This window comes from Ooceraea biroi, chromosome 6, assembly GCF_003672135.1.
Source record: "Ooceraea biroi isolate clonal line C1 chromosome 6, Obir_v5.4, whole genome shotgun sequence".
Classification (NCBI taxonomy): domain Eukaryota; kingdom Metazoa; phylum Arthropoda; class Insecta; order Hymenoptera; family Formicidae; genus Ooceraea; species Ooceraea biroi.
Window position 1 is genome coordinate 2316958 of NC_039511.1, and position 15695 is coordinate 2332652.

Sequence of the window (15695 nt, forward strand, 5' to 3'; positions counted from 1 at the left end):
AACATACCGAACCTATTAAAAAAATGAAGGTGACCTTGATATCTTCGAAGCGCCTCCACCAGGACAAAAATTATTATCGCCATATGTTAGCCCCCTTCGTACCGTATAATTTTGATTACACAAATTTTCCTCTGGACCTTATAAATTAGAAGATATTTAAGGTGGTAATAGTTATTGCCCCACCCTGTATGCAATGTTTATCACATGTGTACGAAGCGACGAAGGAACCAAACAGAATCGTAAGCATCTTTTTCGCTCCACCCTCGATCAGACGTGCGGAAAGAGGCGTTCGTGACCCGGCAAAAGCGAGAGGGATGATTCGGCGAAAATTGACGAGGGGGGAAGTCCTTCAACTTCGACTTATAGTCGCACGATGCGCGATAAATAATTTGGACACTTGCAGAAATCCATTCGCGAAAAGCGCGTAAATCACGCGAGATTACGCCGGCGAACTGAGCGAAGGGGGTTGCTACCCTCTTGTCCGCCCGCGCTTGTTTTTGTCGCGATATTTTATCGCGATATTTAAGGTCTGGAAAAGGGACGTGGAAAATGGCACGTCAAAGCACGCCGCGGCCCTATCGCTCTCGTTTCGTTCGGAAGGTTCGCCTTATGATGACGATAAAGATTTTTTTTTAAGTTTTGAGATGTTTCGAGGTGTTCTTTCACTCCACTCTCCTGGCAACGAGAAGTGGATTGAAACAGGCGCAGACGAGCTCAGAATATTACGGCGTGCACGCGCCGCACGCGATCTTCTTTTCATCTCGGTGGAAACATCGAGGTAATCGCGGGGCAATGGCGCTTTATGCCGGAAATTGCGTGGCGGGAAATGAAGCGCGATATATAATATAAGTGTATCCCGGCCGCGGTACGCACGATAATAAAATATCGCGATGAAACGCGGATCTCTTCCGTTTGTCGTTTGTCCGGCCGCGGATACGCCACGAGCTTTGCTACTCGCGGCGACGGAATTACCGCTGCTATGTACGGTAATCCTTTTAGCATGAAATTATTTCCGACTCCGGGGAGAAAGAGGTTCGCGTGTCGCGATTCGGTTTCAGATATTTAAATGCCGCCGTTCGCAGAATTTCCGTGCTCCCGCGCTGAACATTATCCGTGACAAATAAATTTTCATATTCGCTTTTGCGAATCAGGCCGGTTATTAATATTCAAATCTCGTCGTTCATAAGGATTCCATTACACGCGTAATCTACGCGCGTATCGATAATCTCCGCAGTATTCCGGACGATTAAGCCGCGACATTCCAGATAATGATTTCATGGCTGTATCAGCGGTGCCAATCAGCAATAACGTATTGACCGATCCAACGGGTGTCGCGGGATTATCGAGGGGGGCACGGACGAGCGGAGGGATAAATCAGTCGACATGGCGATTACCGGCGCCGGCGTTAGGAGCCACGCTGGAAGTGACATAACGCGAATAAACTGCACGAAAGGAGAGAAACGTGATTACGGCCAAGAGAGAAAGGGATACTGTCTATCTCTCTCTCTTCCATTCTCTATCTCGCGGAGTCCAGGGTTTCCGCAGACCGTCCGAGTCTGCTTTACGAGGGTCGCCGTTATCTGATACGGCGAACGGCGCCGAATGCCACCGCAGAGCGCAGCTCCAGCCGCGCGTGCAAAGTCTGGTCCGGCAGACATCCCACCGTCGCCACCAACACTTGGAACATCCTCGCAATTGCAGTCTCTCCCTCGGAGCGATCGGAGGAGAGTCCGAGCTAACGGATCGCCAGACCCTACGCAAGACGAGGACCCATAGTTTTCAGGTGCTTCGCCGACCGACCGAATGGTCCACCGAAACTAGTTCCTGAAGTTCGATCCGGTCGGCTAATATCGGCTAATACTACTCGATTCGTTCCGGGTCGCCGGTAGCACTTTACCGCCATTGTAGTTTCCTCCTCGCGACGTGAAGAAGGTAGAAGTGCGAGACGGGAGAAAAATTTCAGGAAGCGTCAAGTGAAGCCCTTCTCAAGGGGATATAAACTTTTTACGCAGCCGAGTGTCTCTGCGTTCATCTCGCTTGTAAAACTGGAAATAATTACGTATCTATAATGAATGCCGCGCGCGCGTTGGTCAAAATTGAGTACTTTAATTGTGTTCTGAAAAATGCATCTAACGACTATCCGATTGTTGTTGCTAAACAATTTTACTTGAGTCTTGGTGCACATGGCTCGTTTCCCATCAAAACTTTCCTTTGCTACTGCGCTTACATAAATAACTTTTATCTTCTGAGCCCAGAGGACTTCTTTCTTGATGACGGACGGAATCTGACGAAGTTTACCGCTTTCGCAGCGGAGTAACGTCGGTCGGATTTTTATATTTTTATGTGGCCTCTCCGCTTTCGCCGGGACGAATTTATCGTCTTGGAAATGTATTTCGCGTAACTGCTCACCTTGTTGATCTGCCGCTGCAACTTTGTGATGGTCGCTCGGTCTCGCTGTGCCGCGAGACGTTCCGCCAGCAACGCTTGCTCCAGCTCTTGCACGCGCTCCTCCAGACTCTCCTGCAACAACGGAGAACCAAATGTTACGCAAACACCGAAGAGTCGGATGGCAGAATTCAATTTACTGCCGAATGTGCAAACGAGTGTTGCACGCATCACGCTTCGCGCGTAAATAGTGCGAGGATCGAACAAAATTAAATGCATAAATTGGACGCGAGAGCGAACGGCGCGGCTTTGCGTGTAACGCGCGCGTCGATTGGAAGCGCCATTACACCGATTTCCAATTAACTTCTCGTCGAGCGACGCAATTTCGAAGTCCGTCTGTCTGTCCGTCCGTCGTAACCTTCGGTGGGATATGCCCGATGTAATTCCCGTTACTTGAGTTTTAAGCAGCCTTAACGGGGAGGGGCTTAAACTTTGAGGAGAGATCACACTCTCCTCCGTATACTTGGAGATTACCGTGCCGATGTCGCATCGGAGAGCCGGATCCCCGAAAGCGAGAAACCTTGTCGGTCCGGTCGATTCTTGTCCGCTTGTGGTTTGCTGGGAAAGATATCGATGAAATCACCGCGAGATAAGTCGACCGGCGACAAAATTTCCATTTGAATTCAGTTTAAGACCGAGACTGCAATGCGACACCAACTGGTGTGCCTGTATAAACAGGCTTGGAATTTAATTAGTGCACTTAGACGTTGATTCAATTTGCATTTGAAATAGAACATTCACACATACGTGAGAACATCAAACAATTATATCTGCTCGCTTAAAATTTTAAGACTACCACTCAACGAGTAATTAATTACTGAATATGCTTCCAAAAAATTACGAAAGAATTATTTAGACGTTAAAAACTTCATAAAAATTTGCACTGAATTTAATATCTCGACCAGAATTGAAACTTGTTCAAATAACGAAGTCAGCCATTGCAAGCAGACTTTCAAGCAATTTTCACGAGAAGCTTGGCGAGAGACTTCGCCGCAACCACCCCCGAATTGATTTACATCGTTCGTAAGGCATTTCTGATTATCAGCGACCGTTATAGGGGTCGCGCCGCGTCGGGACGGAATGGTAATGAGCGGACCCCTGCCCGGATTACTCCCCGGGGGTTGTTGGTCGCGATTTGACCATAAGTATTGGGGGCGATCTATTAGATTCAAGGCGACGCCGACGCGGCGTCGGAGCGCCCGCCTCCGATTCCGCCTCGCGCACGTCGGACGGATTCGTATGCGGGGGCACGTAGTCGCAATTCGCCCTTTGCGACCCCTCGACCACCGTCGCACCGACAAGGTGCGGCCATTGTTTGCCGCCAGCGATTCGTTCTGCACACATAGAAAAGAGAGAAGCTTCTTCCGTCCACTTACTTTTAAATCCGCACTAACGCGCGAGTGTTCGCGCACGGAGCAAACCAGAGATTGTCCTCTCGTCGACCGCGCTTCCGAAAATGGTTATCCTGGATCTCGCGGGAATTTAATGCGTTTCCTTCTACAAACGGGAGCGAAGCTAGAAGAAATTTTTGTCGTCCCAGATATTGCGATTTTAATTTAAATAAATTGGAAGATAAATTTCGGCAGGCTTAGGATTAATTCTCACTGTCATCGCCGAATCCAAGAAAATTTTGTGCAGATTAAGCGAGTATAAAGTATGAAGTAAATGTAAATGATATTATTAAAAGATAATTAAATGCTACACGATAATTATGCACTACTACTACTATATCGCTTGCCTAAGAATTCCAGATAATTAATGATCGAGAGAGAAACGAAAATCACGGGGTGGATCATGCCTTGCTCTGAACACGTCACGTCTCGAAAAATTATGAAGCTGCGTGGCGGAAGAGCGTAGCGCGGCTTTCGCGTGACGCGCGGTCATTCTTTCACCGAAGGAAAATGTTGCAAGTTACTTGATCGGTACGTGAGATCCCTCGTGCGCTACGGATGTTTGGCTGCTTTGTTCTGTCGAGTCGGCATTACGGACGATAAGGAAATGTACGAAACGTGCCCTGATATTGGCTAAACGATAAGACTTTTTAAATATGTAGCGGGCGAACCGCTGACGGTTCTGAATGAGATCGCGATACGCGGGCTATCAAATCGCGAAGCAAGCTAAGCGATTAAAATTCCTCTCCCGTGCACGTCACATCGATCCGATTACTGTTGCTGTGTCTAACTGCGGCCTCTCCCGATGATTTACAGCCAGGCGTGAGTACATATAATCGATATTCAGCAACTTGTGCAGCGCGCGGATCATAATGCGAGAAAAATATCCTGGATCAACGATAAATCATATGGTGTGGACGTAGCGGCGTTTCAATAAACATTAACGCCTCGTAAGCAAGCACCGTTCGCACACGCTCGTTTTCAGAATCGAATCGTACGCCTCGTAAAATCCTGTCCGTGAAACGGCTATCTAGCTTGCTCGTGATCAATTAAACCGTGCCAACGGTTTAATTTATCACTGCGTTGTCACGCTAATTTCCGCTCGTGCCTGCGGACATTGCTGCAACAGAACTACACAAGTCAGAATTTGTATTTACATTTGAAAGAGCGAAAGAAGAGGGATTTATAATATTAAAGAAAAGGAATTTATAATATAAAAGAAGAAAAATTTGGAGCAATCCAAATCCTATCCAAATCTGATAAGAATTCTTCAGTAAAATAAATGGCTCATGTAGAGAAGCAATTTCGATCTGTCATTTGATCCAGTTAATGATATCGCTCGCGCAATAAATGCTAATGAGGCGTAATCGATGCAACGTGAATTCCATCGTGTCATTGTTGCTCATTTATTCGGCGTACGATTTAATTATACTGAGTCATCCGCGTAACAGCATCAAGTCTGGAATAAATATATCATACATGAATAAGTCATAAACGCGCGGTGTATCATGATAATCATGACGTAACGTCAATCGCGCGTGCTCGTCCGAATAATCCGATCGCGAGAAATTATTTATTTCGCGGGACATCACAGCCGGGAATAAATATCAATCAATTACGCGAGCGATCGCGCGCCACGGATATTTCTCGACCATTTAGCGAAACGCTCTTATCGCTCTCGCCCTCGCTTTTGCGATCCGCAATTATAACGAGCGCTGGCACCGCATAACCGGGCCCTCTGCCCTCTGCGTAGGGCGCTGGGATTCAGCAAGGGTTGGCCGGTCGGTCATATACACGTCCGAGGATCCGTAGAATTAGCGCGGGGACTTCCGGGACGTCATTTAAAGTGCGGACCCGAGCGCCGCCGCGATGAACCCACTCTATATGCAGAGATTCCGTTAAATTGCAAACGCCCGTCCCCCCTTGCTGCTCTCTCCTCGCCGGCCCTCTGACGGAAGGGTGGATTCCGACAGGGGAGGTTAAGGTATTGCCCTGTCGTCGACGTGTAATCAGACCCGACTGACTCGTGAAACGCCATCAAGCAGCAGCGCTACGACCCCCTTTCCGGGGTGACGGAAGCCACCGCGCTGCAACGCGTTCATTTCGCCGATTAACCGCGACTCGGAAGTAAACAGGGAGATTTAATTATAAATTAAATCGGACTATGTTCTTGCATCGACACCAATTCGACGTCGATCCTGCGCGAGTCGAGTTTGACAGTAAACGTATGTCTTCCTCTTGAAATCAATGTGGTGATCAAATTAAAATCATTCAACGGTAAACATCGATCGCAAAATTCCCGGAGACGACATTTCGCGAGCAAAAGCGAAAGGGCGAAGGCGATGCCAAAAGTATGAATTCTGATTCTGGGAAAACACGCGCGTCCCTTATGCAAATTCGCGCACAAGGCGGATTCTATCTCTCTTTCTCTCTTTCTCAAGAGGGAGAGGAATTTTCACGGTACGTACCCGAGTCTGTCTCTCTTTCGTGGTGAGCACTGAATTATGGTAGTGATTTCCGGCGAGATGGACCTTCCGGCCTGGCAGAAGTCCAGTACTTCGCGAAAGTGCGCGGATAAATCAAACGCGTTTTTCGGCCGCCGCGCACCAAGGCGTTAGTTTATCGCCATGTAAATCATCGGCGCCGCGACGGCGTCGATAGAAAAATACACTGCTTCGCTTCTATAGGCCGCGGCAAAATCGCGAGCTTCGAGCGAACAACGGCGACTCCGATGTGATATTCAAAGATAAATTAAAGATCGAAGATAAACGCTATTTTTTTGGAATCCGTCGTCTTGTCGTTCGAGCGTTATCTTGAATCCGTGTCAGATCTGCGATATCACGATAATTCATTGCAATCGCGAATGCATACATAGATGCACTTTTATCAATACTCTAAAAGACGAAGTTTAAAAAGCCATTCGACGTGATAAAGCGTAATTTTTATATACTTGACGTTAATACTATCGAAAGTTCAGATGGCGGGGTTAAAATTAACATCAGTGCTATAAATCGATGCACTGGTGGTTCAATTAAATTTACGGCGTACCGCACGCTTGTGAATATTTTCCGCGTGTTATTTCTCAAACGTCACGTCGTTTCACACCTCGAGGTATGCCGAATCGTAATTCACACTCGCCGTGTTTTCTCTCTTTCTCCCTCTACATCTCCTCTCTCTCTCTTTCTCTCTGCTGCGACTTCTGGGACAGCCTGTAGCACACGATGTATCGACTATGCCTACCGGAGAGCCGCTTCGAGGGCGCGTTATATCGCATTTTATTGCCGTGGCGTGCGGATGGTATACCGTACCGGTACCGTACACGCGCGAGTAATAGTAACGGAATTTATAGGCGAAAGTCTTATGACGTTTCCCTCCCGCACGCCGTAAGCTTTATCGACACGTTGTTATCTTTATTTACTCGTGCGGCCAGATTTCATTTCAGATATTTACAGACCCGTCCCGTCGCTCGCTCGACGTCGTCGTTAACGGTCAATCCGCGCGATCGCACGCCGTTCACATTGTTATCGGGCCGACGATAACGCGCGAGAGCGAGAAATCGCCTCTCGCCGCGGTCGCATTAGGTCTGGGTCGCGGGGAAAATGAATGAATCGTTTAACAATGCAGAATAACGTCGTTTCTTCAAGACGCTCCGCGCGCGTTCGGCTTTGCTCTCCCTCTTTAACGCGCGCGGCGTTCCGCTTTATAAAGAAGTTGTGGAGGATGTTTCCAAAGCGCACCCGGGAGAATTGATTCCCTCGAAAGATGAGACCGAAAGGAGTGGTGCGAGGGACGAGGGCAGGACCGAGGACGGATGGAAGAGCCAAAGATTAGGACATCGGCAGGGGGAGGACAAGAAGGGAGGTCCTCTTCTCCCTCGAATACGCTCCTACCTTCGTCGGGAGGAGACGTTTTAATTTACGGTCCCCGTCGATATCGCGCCACCGAATTCCATTTCCACGTGGCGAGAGACTGAGAGGAGGAGAGGGTCCTCTCGCCTTGTCATACTCGGAGAACGAGATGCGATATCCATCGAAGCAGACAGGAATGAAGGAAATCGCGTGATGTGTCGCGAATGCTGCGTGTCACTCACGTGCGACGAAATAAAATTCCAGAAAAGGAATTAATGCGAAATGCGAACGTAATTCTGATTCGTTTCGCGCGGATTGGAGCAAAAAAAGGAAGAGTTGACGTCGAAGGCGACGTTTTATCGGGGGCATCGATCTTCCATCCACCCCTCCTCGAGGTATCACCGTGTCCTGTTCGATTATCCTGGTAGCCCGATGCACATCGTGTAAAAAGGAATATTCGTGACGAGCAAGACTCGAAGAACGGTGCACCTTTAAGGTGGAACTCCGCCGCGACGCTGGGGGACGAAGAACAATGGGGGCTGGATAAAGGGGTGCGAGGTCGATTCAGGGATGTCAGAAGAGGAGGGATGGGTGCTTGGCTTCCTCTTGGACGAGAGAGAAAGGGTGGCGGTTTCTAGAGAAAGAGAGAGGGAGAGAGCTCGAAGGGCGGCTAATAGAAACACGCGCCTGTCGTCGACGAACAAAGCCATACAGGTGCTATCGACGCTGCGAAAGATCGCAGCAGAGATGCAAAGGACAGAAGATCCGATCGTGATACAGAATCGATCGCTCGATCTTTTTTGGTCTCGAAAATATGATTGCTGGAGAGATTGTGTAGAAAATCTCTTAACAAATTAATTACAAATTAGTATAGGTATCGTGTAATGTAATAAAAAAATTTGGATTATCATATTTCATATCGCGCATTGATCGAATATAATATACCCGGTGACACGGAACAAATCGCCACGTGCGGATGGAATGTTCGCTGTGCACGAGAGTGCGAGAGATGATAATTCAACTACACCCCCGTAATCTGTGTAGACGGCTTCAAGGAATCCTGCAAGACTGCGAAACGCGGGAGGTCGTCGATGAACGTGGAGATCCGAACGATGGCACGTCCGGTATTTGAAATAAGAAATACCCTCGAATCCCCGGAAGCCGGGATGAAACCTAGGAGCAGTGGAGGCAGAAGCGAGGGACGAATTGGACGAATAAGAAATGAGTGTGCATTCCTCAATCGCTCGATATATTTACCTAAGACGGGACAAACGAGATTTTCCGCGCGACGTTTCCGTGATTACTGCTCAGAAGGCAGAAGAGAATCTCGAGAGTGCGCCAATTACTTTTCCAATTTGTGAAATTGGGGATCCATTAGCCGTTTAATACATCCGCTTTCGCCGGTTTAATGATACTAATTGCATTCTCCAAAAGGTACCATCATAAAATCAGACTATTGCGGTCGGCTGTAAAAATCCTGCATTTATATCTATAAAATTCACGATTATATCATAAAATTAGCAAAAACTGATAAGCATCGATTTATATGGCCGCCATAAAATAATAAGAAGATGACGACCTCCTCGAATTTTTCGTTGATGCCTGCGGGAAGATGACATTGATCGGACGATCATCCTGATAAAATCACTGCGGAGCATGTCCTCTTGTGCATGGCTGCATCCAGAATCTTGGCAAGTTGCGTTCGCGCGAGAACGAAATCCTTAATCCTTCTCAGGGTATGTATTTCGTGTCGTGGGAGATAAGTCGACCGCGGTTATTTATACGCAGATTAGACACCGAATATATAGTCGCGAGTGGCAATATCTTTTTATAGACGTTCCGTGCGGCGAATGCGGATTAAGGGGATGCGGAGTGCAAACAAGCGGAAAGATTTGATGAGCGAATCCGCGTCTGCATTACGCTGCAGCTCGAAATCTCCTTTGATGTTACGTTATTCGCCACAACATTATGCGTAAAATAAATTTTTATGATATTGCACATCATAGTATTATACTCTCTCAAACAAAGAAGAGTAGCAGCTACAAGCAAATCCTGTTTAATAAAATCTCCTAAATGAAACATTTAACTCGAACAGTAATCTGAATTTTTCTTTTAACGTTTGAACGTTTGTGCCAGAGATCCTTCAAATGGATCGCTCTGTACACCGAGCGTAAAGGAGCAACAGCGAAATAATCACGCGGCCACGGAAGATTGCGTTTTTATTTAAATCCCATTCGCGGCGGCATTTCCCGGCGACTCGTAATAACGGAGAGAGAAATATCTGTCCGACGAGAATTAATCCCACGGGGTGGGGGGAAAAATTAAATATTCGCGTCGGACAACCGCCTGTGTCGGGCATACGGCGCGTGTGGGCATGCTGCGTGTGTTCCTCTCGCGATGCTGCAGCGCGAATGATGAAGCGGTTTCTCTCGTCTCTCGAATGGAACCGCGCGCTCGCGATATCCGCCGTAATCGATCTCGCGCGCGGCAAGATTCTCACACGTCCGCCATGGCATTCGGATCGTATTCCAGATAGGCCGAACAGGCATCGCTCGCAATATCGCGTATCCGCGTTGCGATATTGCATCGCGTGGGACGAATAAGCAAAGCGTGACTGTTTCTCGGCGCGTTTGTCGCGCGAGATCGCACCGTCACCGCGGCAATCGCGACCTTTGGACCATGGCGAAGATTGAACACGCTTACAATTAGAAAGCCGGCTGGAGTCTCGAGTCCGCCGATCGAACTTCCGGCCCCGATATTTTGAGGTCGCTGATTAAATTAGGGCCCGCTCGAGCGGGTAATTATGCGCGATTACGATCGCTCTCTCGTTATCGCCTACCATCTCAAGCATCGATTTCATTTCACTTGAGATCTTCCTCGTTGTTCGTCTGCGCTGTTGCGAGTAACGATAACTTTCTCGCCGAACTATTGCGCTATCACGCGGTGGCGATCGTCAACGGACGCAATTTTCATGCCATATTCTTGTCCTTTCACGTGATAGTAAACTTCTAGAGTATCGACGTGTACTTCAATGTGCATGGCGGAACGCGGCGGTGGCGGTATTCGTCGTCGATGCGTCCCGACATTTATTGACGATTAAGTCCGGCGGTGGTCAAGGCGAAGGCGCGAATTGAATTTGTAAATTGCATCTCGCGTAAATTGCCGGGGGCTGCTTTTAATCCGACCTGCACTCTCTCTCTCCTTGTGGTACCATCTCGGCTGGATTCGAATAGTCGTAAAGGGTAAGTCGTGCATGTCCACCCAGTACGGGGTGGGCGTCGTCATCGCACCGGAATCTGTTACGGCACATTAACTTTAAACATCACCTACTCGGCGAAATCACGACCGGATACGACGGACATCGCCGTAACGCGGGCTCTCCTGGGCCCTCTAATCGATAGCCGCTTGAAGGATCACGATGCAATTTACGCAGGTACCCTCGACGGAGCTACGAATTGCTTGTCGACAGCGTGTCGTGCGTGGTCACTCGCCGCGACGGACGTTTTCAGGCGATTCCATCGATAAAGCCATAGATTTCGAGTAAATGCATTTAAATTTTCTGAAAAGCGATAGCTAATGCAAGATACAGTGAGACGTCCAAATCGTATCAATAATTGCACGTCGTTTTCCTGCGAAAGTGAAACGTGAAATGCAGGACTTTTTATGTTTCCGAGCGATGAAGGAATTTTATCTGTGTGACTTTGTGAATTGAAAAACATCAATGCAGTTTGTGTCACATTAACGACTTCGATTATGGAAACTCCATGGTAGCGGTAAAACTTAATACCGCTTGATTAAATCTCATGCCCTTTTAGGTCCTAAAAGGTGTGCGTCAGGAGATATCCTCAAGGACGAGAGCAGCGTGTCACGCGGATTTTTGCCCGCCCACTGAAAGGGAGCGCCCGCTTTGATTTTCAAGTACCTTAAGTAATTACCAAAGATAATTCGATGAGAGGGTCTAAAGTCGCCGTGAAGAGGCTGCCGGCGCGGAGAGCACCGACGTCGAGATGATGTCGAGAGGATAGGTCGAAAGCCGAAAGGTCCTGAAAGGAGCTTGACGTAAGGAGCGCGCTGATAAAGAGAACAGGAAATCAGGGATAGAGAGAACGAAAGTGGCGCTCGTTCGAGATCGAAATGGCTGGAAACTGTCGAGGAGATTCCTTTCGCCTTCCAGAAGAAGCAATGATTTTCGGTGACGATCCGGAAGAGAAAAGCCACGAGAATTCACCGAAATATTCCTGATATCAACAATTGCGCGAATGCGAATATTAAATTTGTTTAATTCCTCAGCATAAATTCTTCAATTCTTTCAATTTCAATTTTCCTACATTTTTTCTTAGAAATTTTCCTGTTCCGTCTAACGTGTGTTCTTTAAAAGTTTTATATGTATTTTGTGAAGAGGAATATTCTTTAATATCCAAGTGCGAGAAGTATATATATATATATATATATATATATATATATACAGGGTGAGTCACCTAAAAACAGGCCACCTGCATATCTCGGCTGTTATTGGTGATAGAAAAAAATGTGTCAGACCAAACTTGCATGGTTTCGAGGGACACATAATTTGTTCTAAATAGTTTTTTATTAGGTGGACGCATAGAGGTCATATGAAGATCAACTTCGTTTTTTTAAATGGTATGATATGTTGTTTTACGTACCATCTAGTAGAGCGCTTGAAGATGCGCACATTGATCTACGGGTCAAAATCATTCAAGGTCACTGAAGGCCAATTGCAAGGGAAAATAATTTACTTTATATTGCCTAGAGTTCTCTGCTATTAAAAATACTGTAAACTCAGAAATGAAAAAGTTCTAGCCGTTAGAAATTGTTTCTTTTCCGAGAAGTTCTGAGTTGATGATATCATTATTTTTTATATTGTCTAGAGTTCTCTGCTATTGAAAATACCGTAAATTCAGAAATGAAAAAGTTCTAGCCGTTAGAAATTTTTTCTTTTCCGAGAAGTTCTGAGTTGATGATATCATTATTTTTTATATTGTCTAGAGTTCTCTGCTATTGAAAATACCGTAAATTCAGAAATGAAAAAGTTCTAGCCGTTAGAAATTTTTTCTTTTCCGAGAAGTTCTGAGTTGATGATATCAATATTTTTTATATTGTCTAGAGTTCTCTGCTACTGAAAATACCGTAAATTCAGAAATGAAAAAGTTCTAGCCGTTAGAAATTTCTTCTTTTTCGAGAAGTTCTGAGTTGTTGATATCTATATTTTTTATATTGCCTAGAGTTCTCTGCTATTGAAAATACCGTAAACTCAGAAATAAAAAAGTTCTAGCACTTAGAAATTTTAGCCTTCAGTGACCTTGAATGATTTTGACCCATAGATTAACCTGCGCATCTTCAAATTCAATGTTCGCTCTACTAGATGGTACGTGAAAAAACATATCATACCATTTAAAAAAACGAAGTTGACCTTCATATGACCTCTACGCGTCCACCTAATAAAAAATTATTTAGAACAAATTAAATGTTCCTCGAAACCATGCAAGTTTGGTCTGACACATTTCTTTCTATCACCAATAACAGCCGAGATATTCAGGTGGCCTGTTTTAGGTGCCTCACCCTGTATATATGTGTGTGTGTATATACTCTGTCGCCAAGATATAATCTTTCCAAGTAAAGCAAAATAATTTTAGCCGTCGAAGCCAAGTCTTTTGTCTTTCGAGAAACAAAGAGACGAGACGACTCGGACGGCGTCGACGATTACGGCAACGGTGTGCACGGCTAGAAAGTTTACCTTGATTAAAATTGTTTTAATAACGCACCGAGAGATGCCTCGCGCCGCTCGAATAGTTCCGCAATGCCGTACGGAATTACCATAAAATAATATAGGATATAATACCCCGCGATGTTGGGCGACGTCGTCGATTTTCGGTGGCTGAGTCTTAATGATCTCCATGTTTAATCAGAATTTAATGCGGAATGTCAATGACAAAATGCTTGTAGAATCTCCTATTTCGCATCTTTATCTTGTCAAATCTTGTCGTATTTACAAGAATATCAACACAAAATGCATATAAATTATTCTTACTTGTCTAATAAAAAAGTCTCAATAATTTCTTGAACAAACTTCGTCTAGTCACGTCTAACAACTGATCACAAGAACCCCATAAAACGACGTATGCGAGGAGATCGTAAACTCTCAGGTACACCAATCCGTTTCTTAGGAATCACGAATATTACATGTAGAAGTACGTTTCAATGCAAATGCAACAATACGGCACATCCCGCCTCGTTTCATCGTTCATAAGTCACGTGCGTCAAGACTGCTATTATGCTACACGAGAAAAGCCCCCGGCACGGCCTTTTGGCTCCATTCAAGAAACCTCGACTACGTCGTTCACGAATTACATCTTCCGCGAGATTAGCGCTCGCGACATCGCCCTCACGTGGGAGTAGATTGCAGCCGCCTCCCGTCGTCAAGTCGATCCCGCGGCTCATAAATTAATCCGCAAAGCGTACGGCCGACGTTCTCCACCTCCGCCGTTTGCGATACTGATCGATTACGCCGAGCACGTAATTAAATTACGTTGAAATTATTTTCGTGCGATCGATGTTGCCGGGTTATTAATAATTAGGGATCTAAACGTCAACAGCTTCGAGTAATTAACAGTCACACTCCTAATTGCGTTGCATTAATCATATTTCCTGTATCATAATTATTACATTGATTATCGTACAAATTATTCAATAACTATCGAAATCTGTAACTACACTTGCCCCGATATCTTTCCAGCAGGCAAATATCGATTGCAAAAGTTTATCGCGGAAAATATTATGAAACTTGTAATTCCAATTTCTGTGATGTATTTTGTACGTAAAAAGTTCGTTGCAACAAGGCCAAACATTTTCAAATCCCCTGTTTCACGATTTCTCCGATCAAAAGTTCAACAAGTTCGTTTTATCACAAAGCGCTTCGGGATTCTATTGTATCTTTTTGACTCAGCGAGGTTCTTTCAGCCTTTCAACCCTCTCAAGCACAGAATTTTCGACGCGATTGCAATAATATCACGGTCGCACTAAGCAATCCGCTCGTCGTGGTGGTCCGCTTGTTAAAAACCGCCTCACCGAGTATTCGGTGACAGCCCAGCCGCAGGTACGGCTCGAGAAAAAAATCAGGACGTGCGAGCGAGGAGAGAAGGCAAGAAGAAGTCATTCCGCTCGATTTTCCCCTCATCATGTCACGGACTGATATACGTTGACGTCCGCGCACGATGAATCACGATGCGAGATCACGTTACGGGACCTTTCGCATGATTTTTTCGCGCGGCGGAATCCAACGCGAAACGTAATGCGCTTTCTCGAATGCCATTAGAAGATCAGACCTCTGGAATTACCGTACAATATCATATTATCGAAACTCTGAATGAAAGCTGAAAGAAACATTGTTACGAAGAGATTGATGCAGTCGCCGAAATTTATCTTCACGTACAACTGTCTCTTTTTGTTAAAAAAAAACGTCAGTGACCACCTCAATCTCTTTCTAATGACATCGGTCTTTACACTTTTTTGACATAAAACCTGCGACTATTTTTTCTTCAAATAAATATCATTAAAAATGCATTACGTTCGCTTAGGAGGGGCCTCACGGTAAATTACGAAGAGGCGGATCCACTTTGATACGGCCTTGATGGAAGGATCGAGGGTTTATGAACCTGTCGCGAGACCATAACGCGATCTCGGTACCGCATGCACTTGCAGTTAAAAGGAACAGAGCAACCCGGACGCGTATCAGAACGTCATTTGCGCTTCTGTTTACGGCGCATTCCCTCTCCGACCTCTTTTTCTTCCTCCATTTTTTTTCCAGCGTCGCGAAAACGAGCGGCGCTTTGCGCCTTTCGATGCGCTGCGCGCGGCCAGAAGCCTCCGCGATTTTTCTCCATGGGGAGTCGTCGCGCTGTTTCGTGTTTCACGGATACCTTATATACCGGCGATCACTTTTTGCCTGTCCGCCTCGCCGAAAGATGAATCACGCCCGCCGGCAGGATTGATC

General features: G+C 46.1%; 1 protein-coding gene across 9 annotated transcripts in view; it reads right to left on the bottom strand.

Annotated features, from left to right (window-relative positions):
- The window catches only part of LOC105276380, a 213042-nt gene that overhangs the window by 57367 nt on the left and 139980 nt on the right, over window positions 1-15695 (bottom strand). For all 9 annotated transcript variants that reach the window (XR_003406703.1, XM_026970615.1, XM_026970613.1 and 6 more), the window contains exon 5: window positions 2410-2520. Coding sequence is in view for 8 of the 9 variants with exons in the window: in XM_026970615.1 (XP_026826416.1) it covers window positions 2410-2520 (111 nt within the window). In the remaining variant the exon portion in view is untranslated. The remainder of the gene's footprint in view (window positions 1-2409; window positions 2521-15695) is intronic.